The sequence below is a fragment of the Cynocephalus volans genome, chromosome 2, assembly GCF_027409185.1.
Source record: "Cynocephalus volans isolate mCynVol1 chromosome 2, mCynVol1.pri, whole genome shotgun sequence".
Lineage (NCBI taxonomy): Eukaryota > Metazoa > Chordata > Mammalia > Dermoptera > Cynocephalidae > Cynocephalus > Cynocephalus volans.
The window spans coordinates 172,202,427-172,227,505 of NC_084461.1; the positions used below are offsets into that span (position 1 = coordinate 172,202,427).

Genomic DNA, 25,079 nt, shown 5'->3' on the forward strand with positions numbered 1-25,079 from the left:
GGTGTTCAGGTCCCCTGCTATTATGGTATTAGTGTCTATTTCCTTCTTTAGGTCTAATAGAGTTCGTTTTATAAATCTGGCTGCTCCAACATTGGGTGCATACATATTTATGATTGTTATGTCTTCTTGATGGATCTGTCCTTTTATCATTAAGTACTGTCCCTCATTGTCTCTTTTTATGGTTTTTAGTTTAAAGTCTATTTTGTCAGATATAAGAATAGCTACTCCAGCTCGTTTTTCTTTTCTGTTTGCATGGTAAATCTTTTTCCATCCTTTCACTCTTAGTCTGTGTGAATCTTTATGGGTGAGGTGGGTCTCTTGTAGGCAGCACATAGTTGGGTCCTCCTTTTTAATCCAGTCAGCCAGTCTGTGTCTTTTGATTGGGGGATTTAAGCCTTTTACATTAAGAGTTCTTATTGAAAGGTGTTGATTTATTCCTAGCATTTTATTGGTTGTTTGGTTGTCTTAGGTGTCTTTTGTTCCTTACTTTCTGATTTACTGTTTGGTTTCTGTGTTTGTTGGTTCCTTAGGTTGTAGATAGCATTTTTGTTTGTTTGTTTTCTCTTCATGAATGCCATTTTTATTATAGTGGTGGGTTTTGATTTTTCATGGGTTTTTATGGCAGTGGTAGTTATGTTTCAGGAACCAAACCCAGTACTCCCTTGAGGATTTCTTGTAACGGTGGTCATATGGTAGTGAACTCCCGCAGTTTTGTTTGTCTGAGAAATATACTATATGCCCTTCATTTCAGAAGGATAGGCTTGCAGGGTAGAGTATTCTTGGCTGGCAATCTTTGTCTCTTAGTATTTTGAATATATCATCCCATTCCTTTCTAGCTTTTAGGGTTTGTGATGAAAAGTCTGATGTTAGCCTGATTGGGGCTCCCTTATAGGTGATTTGCCGCTTCTCTCTTGCAGCTTTTAAGATTTTCCCTTTGTCTCTGAGTTTTGTCAATTTGACTATAACATGTCTTGAAGAGGGCCTTTTTGGGTTGAAAATGTTTGGAGATCATTGAGCTTCCTCGATCTGAAGATCTGTGATTTTTCCTATACCTGGGAAGTTTTCTGCCACTATTTTGTTGAATATGTTTTCAATGCAATCTCTGTTTTCCTCCCCTTCTAGGATACCCATGACTGGGATATTTGAGCACTTAAGGTTGTCTGATATCTCTCTCAGATTTTCTTCAGTGTCTTTGATTCTTTTTTCTTTCTTTTTGTCTGCTTGTGTTAGTTCAAACAGCCCATCTTCAAGTTCAGAGATTCTCTCTTCAACTTCGACAAGCCTGCTGGTTAAACTCTCTGTTGTGTTTTTTATTTCGCTGAATAACTTCTTCAGTTCAGCAAGTTCTGCTACATTTTTTTTCAGGACATTGATTTCCTTGTACATTTTCTCTTTCAGGTCCTGTATACTTTTCCTCATTTCATCATGATGTCTAACTGAGTTTTCTTGTATCTCATTCAGTTCCCTTAGAAATATCACTCAAAATTCCTTGTCAGTCATTTCAAGGGCTTCTTGTTCTATAGGATCTAGAGTTTGAGATTTATTAACTTTTGGTGGTGTACTTTCTTGATTTTTTATATTTCTGTTATCTTTTTTTTGATGTTTATTCATTGTGGCAGGGGGTTTCACGGTCCACTGGTTTGAGACTATTGACTAACTAAGATGTTGCTGTGGTTGCAAATTTGGTATGGCTACCTCCATGACTGCTCAGTTGGCCTCTAGTGCCTTGTGTGTGTGGTTGCCTCGGGTCTTGGGCCTCTCCGGGGAGCCACCTCTCTGGTCAGCTTGGACTCTGCTGGGCTGCTGGATCACGGGGCGGTACCACAGGGTGTGTGGTCTCTGCTGAGCTTCCACTTCCCATGCAGGACTTCTCCCTGTTCTGTGCGCTCTGGCCCGGGCTGTTGGATCATGCAGTGGCGACCCCACAGGGTGTGTGGTTTCTGTCGAGTCTCCGCCTCCCTAGCCGGACGTCTCCCCACTCTGTGCACACTGGGCTGGGCTGGGACGTGTCTTCTGCAGCCCTTGTCTATCAGCTGGGCCTTCAAGACCCTGCTCAGCACCACCTTGCCCAGGAAGTCTACCAGGTTTCTGCTAGGCGCAGATGACCGGTCGCTCTGGGTGCTTTTGTAGCACTGTGTAGATCTTTCTTGGGACTTATCACCTTCCTCCTGGTATTGCAGTTATTTGTGTACTTGTCTTATCTCTCACACCAGAGCGTGAGCTCCTCGGGGGAGGAGCCTGCAGCACACGGTTGACCTTTGAATCTCCCCAGCACGGACCGAGTCCGGTGCCCACCTGTAGTCAGCTCTCCGGCAGGTTCAAGCGAACTCGGGAACTCTCCGACCACACTACTCCTAACAAGAAATTGGTTAGGCGTTTCTCTGAACTGGTGTCCGCAGAAATGGTATCTGCCTCCCGGTAACAGGAAGTTTACCGGGGACCAGAGCCCAGGGTGCGGTGGAGTGACAGTCAGCCCAGCCCGTACTTCCTTGCCCTCCCGACACTGGCCAGGGATGCCCCATGCCACCAGCCCCGCCAGGGAACCACGGAGGGAGGTGGAGGGGAGGCTGGCCTGCTGGCCCCGGGAAGCCCCGCACCGGGGCAAGCAAGTGGGAAAGCTCAGTGAGGAGCTGAGCCGGGCGAGGAGAACAGGCTTGGTCAAGCCAGGCCGGAGCTGCCAATACCTGAGAAAATGGAGGCAGCCCGGGGCCGGTGAATGGCCCCGTGGGGCAGGCAGAAGCCGGGCGGGCATCCGCCCCCCAAGCAGGGCCGGGCCGGGGGTCACTCACAGGGCTGTGCTGGGTCGGGCTGCTCCCTCTCTGCCTCTGCATTGTCACTGTCCCCGTTCTCGGCCGCCGCCGCCTCAGGCTGCTCACTCAGTCCCACGGAGCGGCTTGGGCGCTCCCAGGAATCTTCTTTTATGCTGGCCTGAAACCTCAAATCCTGGATAGGGCAGCTGGCCACCTTGAGCGTGGCCCTGGCCTCTGGGATCCTGGCAGCGTCAACAGCAGCCCCGGCACCATGTTCCCTGTTTAGAGACTCGCTTTTGCAGCTAAGAAACAGTTCTTTACCTGCTCCATACTTCAAAGCTGTTGCCTGTAAATGAGGCGGCCTCTCCTGCAAAGGACAAAGTGGCGGTCCGCCCCCACAACTGGCCACCAGCAGTGGTCCTCCCTTAAGAGACGGCAAGAGGAAGGTCCACAAATTTCCCAGCTGCCTAAGGCCCAGTGGCCGCCTTTTCCACCTCAGCTACTCAGAGACTCGCTTTTGCAGCTAAGAAACAGTTCTTTTCCTGCTCCATATTTCAAAGCTGTTGCCTGTAAATGAGGCGGCCTCTCCTGCAAAGGATAAAGTGGCGGTCCGCCCCCACGACTGGCCACCAGCAGTGGTCCTCCCTTAAGAGACGGCAAGAGGAAGGTCCACAAGTTTCCCAGCTGCCTAAGGCCCAGTGGCCGCCTTTTCCACCTCAGCTACTCCGCGCCAACCACCGCAGCCACCGCCATCTTAGGATCCCCCACTCAATGTGGTTTTGATTTAAATTTCTCTGATGACTAGGTGATCCAAATGATGTAGACATTTATTGCTATAAACTTTTCTCTTAGAACTGTTTTTGCTCTACCTCATAAGTTCTGCTCTCTGGTATTTTCATTTTCATTTGTCTCCAGAATTTTTTAATTCCTTTTTAATTTGTTCTTGGACCCATTCAATGTTTATGAGCATGTTGCTTAATTTCTGTATCTGTGTACAGTTTCCTATGTGCTTTCTGTTATTGAATTCTAATTTTATTCTTTTGTGATCAGACAAGATTGTTGGTATGATTCCAATTTTTTAAAAATTTGTTGATGGTTGTTTAATGTCCTAACATATGGTCTAATTCTAGAGAATGTGCTGCCGAGAACAATGTGTATTCTTCAGCTGTTGGATGAAATATTCTCTAAATGTCTGTTAGGTCTTATTGGTCTACAGTGGAGATTAACTCTGATGTTTCTTGGTTAATTTTCTGTCTGTCTGGATGGTCTGTCCTTTGATGAAAGTGGGGTAATAAAGTCCCCAACTATTATTGTGTTGGAGTCTATTTCTCCCATTATGTCTAGTGGCGTTTACTTTCTATATCTGAGTGCTCCAGTGTTGGGTGTGTATACATTAGAATTGTTATGTCCTCTTGTTGAACTGATCCCTTCATCATTATATAATGACCTTTCTTGTCTTTTATTACTTTCCTTGGCTTGATGTCTATTTTATCCTATATAAGTATAGCTACCCTTGCTCTTTTTTGATTTCTATTTGCATGAAATATCTTTTTCCATCTATTCACTTTCAGTCAATGTGTGTCTGGGTAAGTAAAGTGAGTTTGCTGTAAGCAGCATTTTGTTCGTTTTTATTTTATGTTCCAATAAACCCCTCTGTCTTTTAATTGGGGAATTTAGTCCATTAACATTTAGAATTAGTATTGATACATAGGGACTTCTTAATGCCATTTGTTTTTGTTTGTTTGTTTGTTTTTTCTGATTGATTTATAGATCTTTTTTTCACCTTTTTTCTGGTCTTACTGTCTTCCTTTATGAATAAGCAGTTTTCTTTAGTAGTATATTTTGATTTCTTACTATTTATTTTTAGCATGTCTATTACAGGTTTTTGTGTTATGGTTACCATGAGGCTTACAAAAAACATATTGTAGTTATAACACATTATTTTAAATTAATAACAACTTAACTTTGATCTCTATGATCTCTAAGAAAAAAAGAAAAAAACAAAGCCAACTCTATGCTTTAGTGTCATTCCCCCACACGCACTTTTTGACATTTTGTTGTTTCATGTTGCATCTTTTAACATTGCCTATCACTTATATAATTGTCAAATTTGTTATTATGTTGTTGAGTTTGTCCCTTAGTCTTCATAGAAGGGATACAAGTGGTCTATTTACCACCCTTACAACATTGGAATGTACTGAGATTGTGTACTTACTTTACTAATGAGTTTTGTACCTTCAAATGTTTTGTTGTTACATATTAGCATCATCTTTGTTCATGTCAAAGAACTCCCTTTGCATTCCCTGTGGCAGTTCTACTGTCAATTCCCTTAGATTTTGTGTGTCTAGGAAAGACTTTATCTCTCCTTCACATTTAAAGGTTAGTTTTGCTGGATACAGAATTCTTGATTGACAGTTTTTTCCTTCAGTACTTTGAATATATTATCCCACTCTCCCCTGGCCTGTAGTGTTTCTACTGAGAAATCCACTGAGAGCCTCCTTGGGGCTCCATCGAATGTTACATGTTTCTTTTCTCTTGCTGCTTTCAGTATTTTTTCTTTGTCTTTGGATTTTGATAATATGATTATGATGTGCCTTGATGTGTTCCTCTTTGGATTGAATTTGATTGGTGACCTCTGAGCTTCCTGTACCTGGATGCTGTCATCTTTCTTCCTACTTGGGAAATATTCAGCCATTATTTCCTTACATACATTTTCTAGGTCTCTTCCTTTTTCATCTCCTACAGATATGCCAATTATTTGGAGGTTATTTTGCTTGAAGGAGTCCCATTATTACTGCAATTTGTGTTTCATTTTTTCTTTTTGTTCCTCTGATTGGATAATTTCTTAGATTCTGTCTTCAAGCTCACTAATTCTTTCCTCTGTTTGATCCAGTCTGCTGTTGGAGCTTTCTATGCAGTTTTTCAGTTGAGATAATGAATAATGAATTCTAGATTTTCTATTTTATCTCCCTTATCTGCCTACAATATATTTGCTTGTTTTTTTTTTTAATTGATTCTATTTTTTTGGTGAAGTTTCTTGTTCTGCTTCTAAACTAGTTTTAAATGTAGTTTAATTTTCCCTGTATTTTTGTGTGACTCCCTGAACATCTTTGAGAGGATTATTTTGAATTCTGTCAGACATTTCATAAATCTACTGTTCTTCTGAGTTCATTTCTGGCACACAGTTGGTTTCCTTTGTTAGTGTCATTTTCTCTGTTCTTTCTCAATATTTGAGTCTTTACATTGCTGCCTTGGCATTTCAGGAAATGGCCACCTCTTCCAGGTTTTATAGGTGTTCCTTAGTGGTATTAGACCTTTCCTACTCAATGTCAAAACTTTGTCTCTGGGGTGTGTGTGTGTGTGTGTGTGTGTGTGTGTGTGTGTGTGTGTGTGTGTGTGTGTGTGTGTGTGTGTGTTTCCATTCTGTAGAGGATTAATGGCAAACACTACCACTTAAAAACTGTACTGAAACTAATTTGCTGTCCTATGGTTAATTCTCAAATTTGGGGAAACTTCCTTCAAGGACTGGAACTTGACTTCTGTGCCCGAGCTAAATTGCTGCCTAACCATTGTTTCCTAGACTGGGAAGAACTTTTTATATGGATCAGATTTAAATATCAGCCTTTTAGGCACTTTTAGGTCATGTGGGGTCACCACAATCACTAATGGGCTATGTGGAAATTCCAGCCCTGGACTGAGTCTTTCTCACAAACTGAACCACCTGAAGTTCTATCACACTAACTGGTCTTCACTGTGTGGCATCCATGCCAATTGGAAGGCAAATCGGCTGCCTATACCACTCTGTGATGCAACCCTGGTGGATCAGCCCTCCCACTGGCACTGCAAATATTTCCCATGGAGCATTTTCCAGAAAGTCCCCCATGAAAACTCACTGATTTCTGGGTGATTTCTTGTTCCTGTTGGCTGTGGCCCCTCCTTCCTATGTGGACACAGAGAAAGCTTGTGAGTAGCATTCCTTCCCTGGGAAATGGGATATTGCATTCTGAGGGGTTTTTTTTCTTTTCTGCCAGCAGTCTTGGCATACTTCTCCTTTCCAGACTCTAAGATGACTCACACAAAGGGTGCTGCTGCAGCTTTGCTGTATTTAGGTAGCTACTCCATGTGCTGATAGCTGCTGTATGAGTGGATGGGCCTGATCAGAGTAATCCCTTCTCCCTCTCACCATGGCTTCCCATGCCTTCATGGACTTAGCTGGCCTCTCCACCTCTTTTCCCAAGTTCCAGTGATTACAGAATGGCAGTTTTGTGTTTAATTGGTGTAAGTTCACTGGTTGTTGTAGGGGAGCAACACCAGGATCATCTATTCCACCATCATGGAGATGTCTGTCTTTTGTCTTCTTGATGATAGCCATTCTGACAGATATGAGGTGATATTTCATTGTTGCTTTAATTTACATTTCCCTAATTATTAAGGATGTTGAACTTTTTTTCTATATCTGTTGGCCATTTGTATGGTTTCTTTCAAGAAATGTCTATTCAGAACCCTTGCCCTTTTTTTAACTAGAATATTTGTTCTCTTTTTATAGAGTTGTTTATGTTTTGGATATTAACTCCTTATGAGATATATGGCTTGCAAGTATTTTCTCCCTATTGTAGGTTGTCTCTTCACTCTGTTAATTGTTTCCTTTGTTGGCAGAAACTTTTTATCTTGATGGAATTCCATTTGTCTATTTTTGCTTTTGTTACCTGTGCTTTTGGGATCAAACCTAAAAAGTCATTGCCCAGACCAGTGTTATGTAGTTTTCCCCCCATTTTCTTCTAGTAGGTTTACAGATTTGGGTCTTATGTTTAAGTCCTTAATCCATTTTGAGTTGATTTTTCTATATGATGTGAGATAAGGGTCCAATTTTCATCCTTTTGCATATGGATATCCAGTTTTCCCAACACCGTTTATTGAAGAGACTGTCCTTTTCCCATTGTGCATCCTTGGCACCTTTGTCAAAAATCAATTGACTATACATACATGGATTCATTTCTAGACTCTCTGTTCCATTGGTTGATGCATCTGTTTTTATGCCAGTACCATGTTATTTTAATTACTATAGCTTTGTAGTGCAGTTTGAAATCAGGTAGTGTGCTGCCTCTAGCTTGGTTCTTTTTGCTCATGATTGCCTTGGCTATTTGGGGTTTTTTTGTGTGTGTGTGGTTCTATATGAATTTTAGAATTGTTTTTTCTATTCTATGAAAAATGACATTGTAACTTTGATAGGGGTTGCATTGTATATGTAGATCACATTGCATTGTACAGACATATTAACAATATTGACTTTTCCAATCCATGAACATGGGATATCTTTCCTTTTATTTGTGTGTCTTTGATTTCTTTCATCAGTGTTTTACAGTTTTCAGTATACAGGTCTTTCACCTCTGGTTAAATTTAACCCTAAGTATTTCCTCTTGTTGTTGTTACTTTAAATGGAAGTGTTTTCTCAATATCCTTTTCAGATAGTTTGTTATTAGTGTATAGAAACACTACTGATTTTTGTACATTGATTTTGTATCCTGCAATTTCACTGAATTTATTAATCAGTTCTAACAGCTTTTTGGTGGATTCTTTAGCAGTTTCTATATATAAGATCATGTCATCAGCAAACTGAGATAATTTCACTTCTTCCTTTCTTATTAGGATACCTTTTATTTCTTTCTCTTGCCTAATTGCTCTGACTAGGACTACCAGTACTTTGTTAAAAAGAAGTGGAGAGAGTGGGCATCCTTGTTTCTTACCTTAGAGTAAAAGCTTTCAACTTTTCACTGTGGAGTTATAATGTTTAGCTATGGGTTTGTTATATGTGGCCTTTATTGTATTGAGGTATATTCCCTGTATAGCTAATCTGTGTTTTTATTATGACTGAGTGTTGAATTTTGTCAAATGCTTCTTCTGTATCTATTGAGATGAGCATGTGGTATTATCCTTCATTTTGTTAATATGGTGTATCACATTTACAGATTTGTGTATGTCGAACCATCCTTGCATCCCAGGTGAATGATTCTTTAATGTGTTGTTGAATTCATTTTGCTAGAATTTTGTTGAGGATTTTTGCATCGATAGTCATCAAGTGTATTGATTTGTAATTTTTTTTTTCTTGTAATGTCTTTGTCTGGTATCAGGGTAATGCTTGCCTTGTAAAAGGAGTTTGGAAGTATTCTCCCCCACTTCAACTTTTTGGAAGAGTTTGAGAAAGATTTGTATTAGTTTTTTTTTTTTTTAATATTTGATAGAATTCAGCTGTGAAGTCATTCAGCTCTGGGCTTTTCTTCGACGGGAGACTTTTTATTACTAACTCAATCTCTCTGTTCATTATCGGTCTGTTCAGATTTTCTGTTTCTTGATTCAGTCTTGTTAAGTTGTATGTGTTTAGGAATTTATCCATTTCTTCTAACTTATGCAATTTGTTGGCATATATTGGCTCATAATATTCTCTTATGATTCTGTGCATTCCTGTGATAACAATTGTAATGTATCCTCTTTCATTTCTGATTTTATCTGGCTTCTCTTTTTTTCTTAGTCTAGCTAAAGGATTGCCAATTCTGTTTATGTTTCAAATAATCAATTCTTAGTTTTGTTAATTTTTTTCTATTGTTTTCCAGTCTTTATTTCATTTATTTCTGTCCTGATATTTATTATTTCTTTCCTTCTGCTAACTTTGCCTTAGTTTGTTCTTCTTTCTACTTTCTTGGAGTGGAGTGTTAGGTTGTTTATTTTGAGATCTTTCTTCTTTTGTTGATGTAGACATTCATTGCAGTTTCCTCTTAGAACTGCTTTTGCTGCATCCTGTAATATTTGGTATATTTTGTTTCCATTTTCATTTCTCAAGACATTTTTTAATTTCTTCATTGAACCATTGTTTGTTAAGGAGCATGTTGTCTATTCCTTTGCCCACTTTTAATCAGGTTATTTGCTTTTTGTTACTACTGTTGTTGAGTTGCAGGAGTTTTATTATATGTTCTAGGTATGAGCTCCTTATCAGATATGTGATTTGCAAATATTTTTCCCACTTGTGGGTTGCCCTTTCACTCTGTTGTCATTTGACATATAGAAGTTTTTAATTTTTACATAGTCCTATTTTTGTATTTTTTCTTGAGTTGCCTGTTCCTTCAGTATTGTATTAAAGAGGTCATCGCCAAATCCAAAGTCATGAGGAATTGCCCGTTTTTTCTAAGACTTTTATAGTTTTCACTGTAATGATCAAATCTTTGATCCATTTTGAGTTAATTTTGTTAATGTTTGTGCATGATGTAAGGTAAGGGTTCAACTTCATTGCTTTGTTATGGGTCAATATTCAGTTTTCCAAGATGATTTTTTGAAAAGATTATCCTTTGCTCATTAAATGGTATTGACACCTTTTGTCAAAAATCATTTTACCATACATGTGCAGTTCATTTATGGGTTGCCTGTTCTATTCCTTTGTCTGCGTAGTAGGCATCTTTTAAAATCATTATTTCATATTTAATCCCATATCCTGATTTTTTTTAATTTTGCACATAGTATAGTATTCACTCGTAAAAATGAGTGTCTGTGTCTGTCTCTCTGTGTGTCTCTGAGTGTGTATGTGTGAGTGAGCAAGAGAAAGAAATGGAAATGAAAAGAGAGAGAGAGAATATTCATACATGTGGTCAAATAGTGGAACTAAATGAGACAAAATATTAATGGATACTACCTCTAGTTGAGGAGATCACATGTAGTTTTTGTATTCTTGTAAAAAGTTTCCTTGCCCGCATTTTCTATAATAAATGTCTTCTTTTATGATAAGAAAGAAGGATACAGAAGAGTTTTGCAAGTGTGTGTTACTTGGCTAGCCCTAAAAATGTGAAGAGACAAACATAAATATAGAAATATGTTTGAGAGTTTAGAGCTAGAAGAAAGATGGAGAGGTAAGAGTCTGGAAGCCACTCATGCCTATCTCTGCCTTGTTCCCATAGGTTGCAGCTGACTCGGCCACAATCATCCAGCAGGACAGAGTTTACCAGCAGAGAGTTGCCCCACAGTCATGGAGGTCATGTCCACCAGGTAACATTCTAGGATGGATCTCTCACCCTTACTCCCCCACCCTCCATGTTTCCATGTGTTTCCAGGCTTCTGTTTCCTGCACTTTCTGGTTCTTTATTCCACAGAGATTTGTTGGATGCCTCTGTGGGTCAGGTGCTGTGCTAGAGGAGGGCACAAGGCTCCTGACCTCCTGGACCTTTCCTGCTGGTGTATTAAGGAGACACAGGGATGAATATGACACTCAGAGAGGCATGCTAAGACCCACGAAGGATAATGAAGTGCTGGGTGGGACAGAGACAGGGTGGTGAGGCCTCCCGAAATGCTGACTTTAGGCTGACCTGCAAAGGTGGCTAGGGCCAGCAATGCAGAGAGGCAGGCAGAGAGCTCCTGAGAAGACCCTGCATGAATGAGCACCCAGAAGGCAGGGGCCAGGGTGACTGAGCAAAGGAAATAGGCAACTGGGGAGTTGAGGGCAAAAGGGGTGGGCAGGTCACACATAGAGGGAGTGAGCTTTCATTTTGTGAATGAGGGAAGGCCCTGAGAAGTTTTCTGCAGGGGCTGCCAGGATCTGATTTATATTTTAAGCACTCACTCCTGGAATGAAGGGGGAAAGACAGGAAGCAGGTGGAGGGCCTTCCAGGGCTGGTGCGAGAGGTGCCTCCCTTGGCATGCAGTGTAGTGGCATCTTGCCTGCTAGGGATATGAGCCCTGGGAAAGGCAGCAGGACCTCGCCTGGGTGTGCTTGACTGTCATTTTTGCCTCACACTTGTTTCCTTCTTTCCCCATGAGAATGAGCTAGGAATTGACCATTTCCTGCCCAGGTGCTTCCAGAGCTAGCACGAGGAGTGCACAGTGGTTTTTAAAATCCTCTCAGGAATTTGCATTTCCTGTCTGCTACTGTGAGTGTGGCAGGAAGGTCTGCCCTTGCCTTCCAGAAGGGCAAACCGTCATTGCACACATGGGCTTGCCAAGGGTCAGGCTGGGAGAAGGAAGGGCCCAGCCCAGAGCAGATGCACAGCCTCAACTAAAACACAGGAGAGCATCAGTCACCTGTTGCTGTGATCAGGGATGAGATGGCTGGGCTGGGACATAGTGGTGGGGAAGTCACAGGGGAGTAGGGAGGACTGGGGCATATTTGGGGTGAGCCACTAGCACTTGAGGTCATATGTGGGGAGTGAGGCCCAGGGAGACACTGAACCGAACTGCTCGGGTGCATTGAGCTTCCTAGAGAGGGAGTGTGGCAGGACTGGTGGTTCACATCTGGGGACCCCAGCACACAGGAGGCACTTGAAGTTTCAGTCTTGGGGGGCCCCCCAGAGGAGACTATAGATACTGAAGAGAAGGGGGCACAACTGAGCCCATGAGGACTCAGACATGAAAATGTCAGTCTGGGGAGACTGGGCAGTAAAAGGGCTAAGAAGGAACAGCAGAGAGACAGGAGGGAGATTTTACATCCTGGAAGGTGAGAGACCTTCCATCCACAGGGAGTGGCCACCATAGCAAGTGCTGAGGAACCAAGACAGGGCATCTTCTCTATATTTGCACTTCTCTTTTTCTTTTTCTTTTTTTGGTCCTGCCCCTTGGGGCTATCAGCACCGTGCTCTAACCAACTGAGCTAAACTGCCAGCCTCCATCAGGATCTCTCTTACTGTGAATAAGGTTGAGTATCTATCTGTTCATAAAGCAGAAACCATGTGTATGTTATTTCTGTGAACTTCTCTTCAGTTTTTCTAATAAGGGGTTAGTTCTTTTATTATTCATTTGCGGGAATTCTTATAGATTAAGGAAATTATACTTTAAAGTGTGATTTCTATTGCAAGTATTTTCTTCCAGTTTGATTTTCATCTTTGCCATGATTTCTGCCATGCAGAGATTTCTTCTTAATCTTTATGTAATTGACTTTGTGCAAGTTTTATCGCTTCTTGTCAAACTAAGACAGTCCTTTTCTTCTAAAAGCTTTTAAGAAAAATTCCCATATATATTTGCAGTAGTTCCTAGTTTATAATTGTCATCGATCCACCTGGACTTTGTTTTCTTATAAGAAAAGTATTAGGAAGATACTTTTGTTATTTTCTAGCTGTTATCTTAGTTGCCCCAGCACCATTATTCAATAATCACACTTATCATTGATATGAATTACCACCATTATAATACATTATTAAATAAGAGTTGTGTAAGTTGGGGTTTTTAGAGTATTTTTCAATGTTAATAAGAATAATTCAGGAAACTCTTGTGGACAGCAGCTAGATGGATTTTGGTCTATTTTTTGGTTTTTGTTTTTGCTCATTCTGCCAATCTGTCTTTTAATTGCAGAGTTTAAATAATTTACATTTAACATAATTGTTGACAAGGAAAGACTTGCTTCTGCCCTTTATGTCTTATATGAGTTTTGTTCCTCAACTCTTTCATTACTGCTTTTTAAAAAAAATTAGTTATTTTCTTGGAGTGTATCATTTTGATTCCCTTCTTCTTTCCTTGTCCATGTGTTTTAAAATTTATTTTCTTACTGCTTTCCTTGGAGATTACAATTACCCTCTTAAATATATAAAAAACCTAGTTTTATAATACTGACATAATTTCAGTAGATTCCAAATACTGTACCGTGCTTCTATACATTTCCATCTCTCTTCTTTTATAATCTTATCGTAGATCACATCTTTGTACATCATATTTCCATTCATATAGATCTTAAGATGTGTATGGTGCCAAGTTGATAAAGTGTAAACTTTGATGGTTCATTTTAGAGGTTAACTTAGTTAAGCCACGAAACCCAGATACTTGGTCAGAAATTATTCTAGATGTTTCTGTGGAGGTATTTTTAGATAGGATTCACATTTAAACCAGTATATTTAGTAAATCAGTAGACTGAGTAAAGCAGATTACCACCCCACCTCATGGTGTGGGTGGGCCTCACCCAATTGGTTGAAGGCCTTAATAGAAAAAGGACTGACCTTTCCCAAGGAAGAGGGAATTCTACCAGCAGCCTGCCTTCCAACCTAAGCTGCAACTCTTCCCTGCCAGCCTACCCTGCACATTTCATATTTGCCAGCTTCCACAATTATGTGAACCAGTTCCTTAAGATAAATCTCTCTCTGGAGAACCCTGACTAATACAGAATTTTTAAAGATTTAAAATTCTTTTAAACCATACTTAATCTCCAAATAAAGTCAATAATAAGGTCCTACTTCTGCCTAACATGATTCAACTATCCTGTACACAACTGAAAACACACTAATCCTTTCCCCAGAGGAGGATGCAAAGTCCTTGGGTGATGTTTACTCTTCTCCTCAATATCCCATAGCTTAATTACTATAATGTGAATTAATAATACTTAAATAGTGATATGAAGATAGTGCGTCTTATGTTATATAAGGAAACAAAAGAGGGAAGAAAACAGATATCTGGTTAATATATATCTACACACAAAAACATATGCATAACAAAATAAGGAAGAAATACTTATAATAATTATAGTCATTGTTTCAGTAACTGGTGAAGAGATCATAGCTAATATTTATAAATACCTTCTTTCACAGCCCATTCTGTATTCCCCTTGCCCTCAGTAAGCACCTTAGCTAGTCATGGTTCTGTGCCTGGTAGGCTGACGCAAACCTTCATTCCTGAAGGGTCTGAGTCACTAGTGGTCCTGACTGAATTGGGTAGTTGTAGATTTTCATTGACTTTAATCACAGGGCATAGTCATACTATGAGATGCCCTAAGGGATCTCCAGTATTCCAGACATACTCTTCATTACCTCTATTGTGGAATAACAGTCCAATTTTTCCTTTGTAGTCAAGATCAGTCAGCCCAGTTAGCACAGTAACTCTTTTTTGCCTGTTGATTTAGAAGCATGAGGAACCTAAAATGGCCAGGCGGCAATCTTAACTTCAAGTTAAGTAGAATCATTGTTGTGTCTTCTAGTGGAAGCATTCCTCCCTCTGAAACTAAGACTTCTAGGCCAGTAAAGTATAAAGTTACAGGAACAGGAAGCAAAAATGTAGAGGTGATGGTGAGTGGTTCCACTCCCACTTCTACCCCTTGATTTCTGACCCCATGAGTCCTGGCTCTGGAAGAAACAACACCATATACTGGATGATGAGTCAGAGCACTTACAGGCTCCTAGAGAAATTTGTCGCATCCATGCAAGGTATTACCACCTAGCTGACAACGTAAATAAGTCTTCAAAACGACATATTCAACCAATCTATCAAACCAGCAGCTTCAGGATGGTGGGGCACATGCAAGACCAGTGAATTCCATGAGCATGGGCCCATTGCCACACTTCATTTACTGTGAAGTGCGTACCTTGATCAGAGGCAATGCTACAGTGTGGAATACTGTGATGGTGGATAAGGCATTCTGTAAGTTCACAGATAGTAGTTTTGGCAGAACATTGGATGCAGAGAACGCAAAGCCATATCCAGAGTCTATTCCAGTAAAAATGTTACCCCTTCCATCATGTCCAGTGTAATCAACCTGCTACCAGTTAATTACCCCCAAGGACTGATGCCATATCAGATTCTCAGTGTTGGTCTCTGTTGCTTGTGCATTGAGTACACAGTATCAGTACCTGGTATCAGCTAGGTTGGCCATGGTGAGTGGAAGTCTGTGTTACTGAGCCCATGCATGACCTCTTTCCCTGCCACCATGGCCACTTTGTTCATGAGCCGATTTGGCAATGACAAGGGTATCTGGGGAAAGAGGCTGACTGGTATCCACAGAAGAGGTTGCCCTATCCTCTTGACTTTTTTTTTTTTTTTTTTTTTTTTTTTTTTTTTTTTTTTTTGGTGTCTGGCCTGTTCAGGGATCTGAAACCATGACCTTAGTGTTACAAGACTGTGCTCTCACCAACTGAGCTAACCAGCCAGCTCTTGATTATTAAAATTCACCTCTGTAGAGGACACCCTATTGTGAGCATTCACATGGGACCCAAATATCTTTGCATTTTCACCCATTCGTAGAGGTTTATCCACATACTTCTTCCCCAGTATTCGTTGTCACCAATTTTCCAATCATGTTTCTTCCAAGTCCCTGATCATCCAGCCAAACTATTGGCCACAGCTCATGAATCAACATATAATAGCATGTCTGGTCATTTCTCCTTCCAAGAAAAGTGAATGATCAGGTGCAATTCTCGAAGTTTTGACCACAGGAAATACTTCCCTTCACTATTGTCCTTCAGGGATGTCCCAGAAAGTAGATGTAATACAGCAGCTATCCACTTTTGAGTGGTGCCTGCAGGTGGTGCAAAACCAGTTTTTCTCCTCCTCTGGCAACTCCCCATGAGGCCATGTGCAGGGTGGAAGAGAGAAGGTAATGTAGCAGGAGTGGGGACCAGGGGGTCTTGGGCCATTTCTTCATGTAACTTACTTATGCCTTCAGGGCCTGATTAAGTCCAATTTCATATATACCACTCCATTGTGGAATAACAGTCCAATTTCCAGTTAACAAAGGAGTGCTACTGTGCATCCCCAGACTTAGTGAGTCAGATAACATGAACTAGTTCATGGTGAGGAGCTCAGGTTGTGTGGCAACTTGGTGCCCGTGGTTAAGCATTTGGTCTGTATTAAAGCCCAGAAGCAGACTGAGAGCTGTTTTTCAAAAGGAGAGTACTTATCTGTAGAGTGGCAAGGCTTTGTTCCAAAATCCTAAGCTCCTATGCTCTAAACAGCATTTCTATCCACCACTGATACTTCACACACCATTGGATCTGCTGGATCATATGGCTCAAAATGGTGGCATAAAAATTTGTACAGCAGCCTGGACCTGTTGCCTTCGTCTGTTTTGGGCACCACTCAAAACTTGCAGCTTTGGGGATCACTACGTAAATAGGTCAGAGTAACACACCCAAATGAGGAATATGTTGCCTCCAAAATCCAAATGGGCCCCCTAGGCATTGTGCCTCTTTCTTGGTTGCAGGAGGGGCCAGATGCAACAACTATCCTTTACCTTAGAAGGGATATCTTAACATACCACTAGAAATTTCACTGAGGAAGAAGGCCCCGAATTTTTTTCATATTTATTTTCCACCCTCTGACATGCAAATGTCTTAACAGTAAGTACAGAGTAGTTGCTACTTCATGTTCACTAGGTCCAATCAGCATGATGTCATCAGTGTGATGGACCAATGTGATGTCTCGTGGAAGGGAAAGGACAGTAAAGGTGTATTGCTGGCCTTGCCAGCTGAAAGAAAACTGCTTCTAGGAGTCTTTACTGACAGGTATCAACAAAAAAGCATTTGCCAGGTCAGTAACTGCATACCAGGTACCAGGGGATGTGTTTATTTGCTGAAGCAATGAAATCACATCTGGTACAGCAGCTGCAATTGTAATCACCACCTGGCTAAGCTTAGGTAAGGTGTCATTTGCCAAGGTCCATCTGTCCTCAGAACAGGCCAAACAGGCAAGATGAATAGGGATGTGGTGAAAATCACTCCACCCCACACCACCCACATCCTTGATGATGGTGCTGATTTCTGCAATCTTTCCAGGAATGTGGGATTGCTTTTGATCTACTAGTTTTCTAGGTATAGGCAGTTCTAGTGGCTTCCACTTGGCCTTTTCCATCATAAGAGTCCTTATTCTGCATGTCAGGGAACTAATGTGAGGATTATGCCAGTTGCTGAGTATGTCTATTCCAGCTATGCATTCTGGAACTGGGGAAATCATAACAGGATGGGTTTGGGGACCCACTGGAGCTGTTCTGAGATGAACTTGAGCTTAGGTTGAATAAATACCAACATAATTTCAATGACATCAAAACACTGTGCTCCTGTACATTTCCACCTCTCCTCCTTCTTATTGTTGTCATAGATCACACCCTTCTACATCATGTGCCCATTAACATAGATTTATAATTATTGCTTTTTGCATGTACTTTTTAAATCATATAGAAAGAAAAAGAATTACAAGCCAAAAGTACTATAAAACAGTGCTATGGACTGAATTGTGTCCCCCAAAATTTATATGTTGAAGCACTACTCACTGCCTGCTCTCCCTCCCTCCCTGCCTCTCTCTCTCTTTTCCTGCATGCACAAAAAGGTCATGTGAACACACAGCAAGATGCTGGCTGCCTCCAGAAATGTGAGAAATAAATGTCTCTAGTTTAAGCCACTCAGTCTACGGTATTTTGTTATAGCAGCCTGAGCAGACTAAGGCATACTGGTATTTATATTTACCTATGTAGTAAACACTTTTCCAGTGTTCTTTATCTCTTCATATGGCTTTGAGCTACTGTCTAATGCCATTTCATTTCAGCCTGGAGGACTTCCTTTAGCATTTCATAGGTCAGGTCTATGAGTAACATACTCCACTGGCTTTGGCTTTTGTTTATCTGGGAATGTCTTCATTTCTATTTCATTCTGGAATGATAGTTTTGCCAGACATGGAATTCTTGACTGACAGGGTTTTTTTCTTTCAGCTCTTGAAATATGTCACCCACTGCCCTCTGGCTTTCATGGTTTCTGATGAGAAATCAGCTGATAACCTTATTAACAATCCCTTGTACATACTGAGTGGGCCACTTGCTGGTTTCAAGACTTTGTTTTTGGCTTTTTTCCATTTGACTGTAATGTGTCTTGGTGTAGTTCTCTTTTACTTTAGCCTGTTTAGAGGTCATTGAGCTTCTTGGATGTGTAGACAAGTTTTTTCAAAAGTCTTATGCCTCCTTGTTAAATTTATCCCTAAGTGTTTTATTCTTTTCAATGCCATTGTAAATGGAATTGTTTTCTTAATTCCCTTTTTGGATTGTTCTTTGCTACTGCAAGACTTTTCTACAAAACATTGCTGAAAAAAGTTAAAGAAAACCTAAATAAACAGGAAGACATTCCATGTTCAGGGATTGGCAGACTTAATAGTGTTAAGATGACAAATTACCCAAAGCGATATACAGATTCAATGAGATCCCTATCAAAATCCCAATGGTTTTATTTCAGAAATAGAAAAACCCATCCTCAAAATAATATGGAATTTAAAAGGACCCAGAATGACCAAAACAATCTTGAAAGAGAAAAATAAAGTTGGGAGACTCACGCTCCCCAATTGCAAAGTGCCTCTCCATTCCAGGGTAGCTCTGGTTCCCCTTTCTTTGGGTCATGCTTTGACTATCTACAAGTACGACCATTTTTCCTTCCATTTTCCTCCTACAACTGTTGACATGAACTTTAGTTTTGAAGGCTTGTTCCCATCGCCATATTACATCTGCTTCTGTTTTTATCTTCCGCTGACTGACTGGTAGTTCATCTAGGACAGGCATTAGGACTTTCTTCTATAAGTTTCTAGAATCTAAGATGGTGTCATCCAATACAGTAGTCAATAGGCCTTTATGTCTTTTGATCACTTGAAATATGCTACAATGGAGATGTGCCATGTGTGAAAAATACCCACTGCATTTGAAGACATACTATGAAAAAATGATGTAAAATATCTCAAGGTTTTGCATTGATTACATATTTAAGTAATATCATTTTGGATATATTAAGTTAAAATGTATTATTAAAATTAATTTGACCTCTCTCCACCTTTTTATTGTGGCCCTTACAGAGTTTAAATTTCATGTGCAGCTTGTCTTATATTTTTGTTGGCAGTGCTGGTCTAAGGTATGCAGTTGATGCAGAATTGTTGTATTGACCAAGGCCAGGTACAGTGGATTTCCCTGTTTGAATTCCACTGATGGCCAAAAGAGGAATCCCCAACCATCATGGCCAGCCTTGGGAATGCTGTGAAGATTCATTCACCAGCTTTTCTCTCCCTTCCAGGATCCCATATATCAGAAAGTAGTGGAGATTGTCTCTCGTGCAAATATGGAGTGGACTACATCACTCATTGGAATAGCCTCTCTTCCTGCTTTCGCTGTACAGTATGTAACTCAGGTACAGAACATGTGGACCCCATGCCCAGAGGTGGAGTGCAGGGTGATGATATAGGATTTGTAGCCAAAATGAAATCAGGAGACCCGGATTCCAGCCTAACTTAGTCTTCATCATACCCTGTTCCATAATTATGTCTTTGAGCCAATAGAATAAATAAAAACAGAAATTATGTTTATAATGCATACCACCTGATTGGGAAATCTCAGCCACTAGTTGCAATGCAGGGCAGGGAATAGCTACAGCATAGAGAAGGTGTGGCCAAGTGAAAAGGTCTGGGTTTCATATGTGACACAGGCCTGGTCCTGGGCCAGGCTGTCTTTCCCTGTGCTCTGTGCTCCTGGAAGGTGCTCGGCCTCTCTCAGTTTTCACTTCCTAAGCCCCCTCCCTCCTCTCCAGCGGGCCAGGCTTTTGGGAAGTCACTCAGGAGCTCCTCTCCTTCAAGGGTCTCACAGATTATACCACACTCCTTGCTACTAACCTTGTGATCTGAATATTTTCATCCCAATCCTGATGCATTAAATAATGAATCATGTTCCTTTTATATGACTCTGGGTGTTGGTGACAGCTAAAACATGGCTGTCTTCCATGTGCCCCATGTGTGTTGACACAGAAACTGCCCTCAGATCTCCTTGGTGAACTGAGTTGAGCTGAGTGTGAAGGGATTTCAGTTGTGAAGGTTATAGAGAGATCAGGGAAACACATCCCCAAACCTTATCCTTTGTTACCAGATGAAGAGGAGAAAAGTCCCTGCACCACGACCAGAGACACAGTGTGCCAGTGCAAGCCTGGCACTTTCCGAGAAGCAGATTCCCCTGAGATGTGCCAGAAGTGCAGCACTGGGTAAGACACGGGAGCCAAGGGGGCCCCCAACAACTCAAGGGAACCCCCAGAAGACTCAAGTCTCCTTGCAGGCCATCCTCGCCCCCAAGCCCATGGAACCTCCAATCCCAAAGGGCCTCCTAGTGCCTGTTGGGCCTTCTGATCCTGCAGGGCCCCTCCTGGTCCATCTACATGTCCCACCCCTGCCCCTGAGCAGTGCCTTCCCACACCTTCTCAGAATATTGTCCACAAACCTCTGATCCCACATTGAGGTTTGTCTTTTCCCTAATTTTGCTGTTAGGGGCCAATAGTTAAGTGACTTCTCTGACCCCTCTAGCATTTACTGTCATTGTAGAAATGATCAGATAGGTGGAGGACAAGAGCTTGGTGGTATTAAGGTTGACTGAAGGACATGGCTCAGATTGTGGCCACACAGGCTTGTGACCTTCCTCTAATGAGGCAGGAAAGAACAGGGACCTGCCCCAGGAAGGCTACCTATGAATATTCAGGCTAAACAGACATTCGCCACCTCCTTGTTTTGCAATTAATGAACCCATAATGAGCTAACAGCAGCTTAACCACCCTGCCAATCATCTTGCCCTTGTTCAGAACCCCGCAGTTTTCTGAACAGGAAGCAAAGCCACAAAGACCAAAACACATGGACACTAAAAAGGAACCTAGGTGCAAATGACGAAGAATAGATCTTCCATAAGTGGCGCTAGACCAAAAAGGGCAGACTTAAGGAGAAATTGGCCCCACTGCGCATGAGCTTTCCTTCAGAGCCCCTCACTGCGCATGTGAGGAAGTCAAAAGAGCTTGCACCTGCAGGAAGCACCAAATCTCTTTTTCCTCCCCCTTTTCCTCGATTATTCTTCTCCTAACTAAGTTAGAGGCCCCCTCTCTCATGGAAATCAAGATATAAGCCCTGTTCCTGAAAAACCACGGGGGTGTGCCTTACTCGTGAGGATGTCCGCACACTCTCCTGTGTGTACTTTCACTTTGCAATGAACTTTGAGTGAGAGTGTGATACTACTGTGTGGACTTGGAGTTATTGTGGGTTCTCAATGGGATTCCTCCCTATGGAAATCCAAGAACCTGTGTCTCCAGCATCACTATCATGGGGCCTCCCCTGCAACCCAGGGAAGCATGGCGTGTGCCCTGCAGAGAAGGCTTCTGAAAGCTGAAGCTCTGACCACTGAGCAGGGGGCCCTGGGTGCTTAGATCCTCCCACAGACTCGACAAGGGGAGTCTAAACTATGACCCCTGGAGACACGAGGAGCCTGTCCTTCCTCTGACAGCTTCTTAGGGACGTTGGGCAGGGAGGGGGTTCCCTCTCTAATCCCATCTGGCAGCTTCCCTCACAGAACCTGTCACTTCCCCTGTGTGTTCCCAGGTGCCCCAGTGGGATGGTTGAGAAGAGTCCCTGTACACCCTGGAGAGATCTCATGTGTGTCCCCAAAGAATCAGGTACAAAGGCCACTGGGGAAGCCCCAACCACTGGAGAGCCAGTGACCACCACTAACCTGGGGACTCCCACTTGTCTGTGTCTTTCTTCAGGGAATAAAAACAGCTTCAACTGGGTCATAGTCCCAGCCTTATTAACGGTTGTGGCCTTGGTTGTTGGGGTGACTTTAATGAGGAAGAAAATACCACTTTACCTGAAAAGCATCTGTCTAGGTAAGTATCAGCTGAGGGAAGGGGTCTGGGCACTCCGCCCCCACCACAGACAGAAATGCCTCCCCATCTCCCAAATCCTAGTGTTTTCCCTGCCTGGCTCTATCTTTTTCTCTGTGATGGCCCCTCCACCGCCCACCTCATGAGCACCCCACGGGGACCAGGGTCTCACCAGCCCCTCTCTCAGGGCTAACAGTCACCTCATGTCCCAGCCAGTTTGTCAATCTCCAGGGTGCAACCAGGGCAGAGGGGCAGGCAGCTCCTGGACTGGGGACAAGGGTCAGGATGAGATGTGGTCAGGGGGTTTACACAGCTTTGGCCAGAGGAGGACCAGAGATTCTACACGTGATGATTTTTACTCTATTTCCCCTTCTGCTCCGCCTCCCAAGGATGCCTAGAGTTGGCATGGCCCCATTCCTGTCCCCAGGCCCTTGGCTCTGTGTCCAGAATCTGAACCCCAGCCCACCCCTGTCCTGGCCCTGCCTCGGGGAGAGAGGTGCTGCGGGAGACCCCTGCCCACCCGCTAAGGGGCCGTGCCTTCTCTTGCAGGGTGTGGAGGGGATCCCAAGTGCGTGGATACAGTGAGTGGGTTGCTCTGGGACCTGGGGGCACGGGGTGCTCAGGAACTGCTTCCCTCCCACAGCAGAGCTGGGTGGGCCCATCCCCAACTAATCCTGCTCCACTGCCCAGACTCTCTACATTGGCCTGGGGGCTCTGGGTGGACTGTAAGGGGCAAGTGGCCATTTTGAGGCCCCCACAGGCTGGTGGGCCGTGATGTAGCACTGTCCTTCCTGCTGCCTGGAGACATCCCCAGGACACAACCCTAGGGTGGGGGTCAGATTGGGGGGTGACCTCACCTTAGCACACCCACCAGGGTCATTGTGCCAGCAGCAGACCCTGGGCTTGCTGAGCCTGTGCCCACCTGGGGTGACCCCGTGGGAGGGAGTGGGGATGGCAGAATCTAGGAGACCCTGAAGGGAGCCCTGGGTGTGGACTCCTGAGTAGGTTCTTTGCCTTCCCAAGGTCTTTTCCAGGTGCCGTTGTCCCCCAAGAGGTCCTGGGGCTCAGGAAAATGCCCACAATGAGATCTTGAGCAGCAGATACTCAGCCTCCACCCTCAACTCTGAGCTGGAGATGGAAGGCCAGGAGCCCACAAAGCTGGCAGGTGTCACCGTGCAGTCCCTAGGGGAGGCCAAGTGTCTGCTGGTGAGTGGGAAATAGGCTGTGCAGAGCCCTGGCACTTCTGCTTGCTCAGGACTTTGTAGACAGAGGGAGGTGTGATGCCGGCAGCTGTCCTGCTCCAGGTGGAGGTGGAGACTGAGGGAGATGAGGGACTGCCAGGGGATAGGGCTGCACATGGCAGGAGCAGCCGCCCCGACGTGGAGACTGAACCAGTCTGCAGAGTGTTCTTTCTAGTGTATGTCCTGTTCTCGCTGTGTACCCAGAGCCTGGTGCAGTGCAGGCACAGAGTAGGCACTGCAGTGTTTGTTGATGACTGAATGAGGGCTGCGTGACAGTCACTGTGTGTTTGTAACAGAATTTGGTAAGTCTTTCTTCATTTTAAATTTACCCCAAAATGAGTATTACATGGAACATATTTGAAAAGAGATCTTTGTCCAGTTTTCTGATTATGTTTGTAAGGGAGGCTTCTTAGAAGAAGTAGAATTTCCTAGTCAACCTGTAGAAGTGTTGTTACACTGTACATACACACACTGTACATACACACACTGTACATACACACACTGTACATACACACACTGTACATACACACACACAGTTTTGGTTCATATCAGTTCATCAGTTTTGATATGACATTGAGTAGTATTTAATCTGCACATGCATTTAATTGTTCATTGATCATAATCTTCGAAAGTCCTTTCCTCCAACATAAGTTAAGATGAAATTATCTAGTTCATTACAGAGTTTTATTTTTTAATGGTTTGTTTTTTAGCATAGAGCAAAGTGATCTAAATGGAATTTGTTTCTGAATCGGATGTGAAGTGAGGAGCTCCCTGGACCATCTGAGCCACTGTCTTTTCCCTCCAAGCACATTCAGGAATGAATCCTTCCATTTCCCTTGTGTCATATGTTTATGTGACAGTGATCCCTTTCCATCCAGACTGTCACTTTCTGTTCCTTTCCTGCATTGATACTGCATTCTTTTTAAATAAAAGGATATAAACAAACAGATCTACAAAAAGGGCCGGTAATCCCTTCATTCTGATGAGTCACTCTTGACATTTATTCAAATTAGTTAATGCATATTCACTGTGAGAAAATTTCAAAAGTATGGAAGGTCCTCAGTGAATAATAAGAGCTTCCTTCCTCTCTCCTCTGCCTCCTGGCTCTTTTTATTTCAGATAGCGATAATTATTCTTTTCTTGTGATTCTTTATGCATGCGCCATCTATATACATACATACAGATGTACATTATATTTTAATTCCATTTTTTAATTTATTGTGTCTGCTGCATTTTTTAACATTCATCCAGACATATTCATTTTTAAGTATTGTTTAAACCTTAGGGTTTTTTAGACATACAGTCACCTCTAAAATAATAATTATTATGTCTGTGCCCTTCCAAGATTCTTGCTTCTTATTTTTGTTTCCTATCCTGTTCCATAGGCCGGAACTTTCAGAATAATGTTCTGGAAGTAACATGCCCGGGTCTCACAGCTGCCAGCTGTCAGGGGCAGGACTGGAACCCAGGGCTCCTGACTCTGACCAGGGCGTTCTCCACCGTGTGTTACAGGAACCTGCAGAAGCTAAAGGGTCTCAGAAGAGCAGGAGGCTGCTGGATCCAGCCCATGATGCTGACTCCGTTGAGAGTAAGTGTTTGGTTGGGGGCAACAAAGCAGGAGTAGAGGGACTAGGGTCAGTGTCCTCACTGCCGTCCCCACAGCTGACAGGGATCCTCCAGGGCAGTCAATGCTGGACACAGGGGATCCTATGTTGATG

At 42.6% G+C, this 25,079-nt stretch overlaps 1 protein-coding gene across 2 annotated transcripts in view; it reads left to right on the forward strand.

Annotated features, from left to right (window-relative positions):
- TNFRSF10B (TNF receptor superfamily member 10b) overlaps positions 1–25,079 on the forward strand; it is a 69,509-nt gene that overhangs the window by 41,410 nt on the left and 3,020 nt on the right. For both annotated transcript variants that reach the window (XM_063084946.1, XM_063084952.1), the window contains exons 2-9: positions 10,691–10,778; positions 19,514–19,627; positions 20,356–20,467; positions 21,840–21,913; positions 22,004–22,123; positions 22,670–22,701; positions 23,144–23,326; positions 24,874–24,949. In XM_063084946.1, the coding sequence (XP_062941016.1) occupies positions 10,691–10,778; positions 19,514–19,627; positions 20,356–20,467; positions 21,840–21,913; positions 22,004–22,123; positions 22,670–22,701; positions 23,144–23,326; positions 24,874–24,949 (799 nt within the window). The remainder of the gene's footprint in view (positions 1–10,690; positions 10,779–19,513; positions 19,628–20,355; positions 20,468–21,839; positions 21,914–22,003; positions 22,124–22,669; positions 22,702–23,143; positions 23,327–24,873; positions 24,950–25,079) is intronic.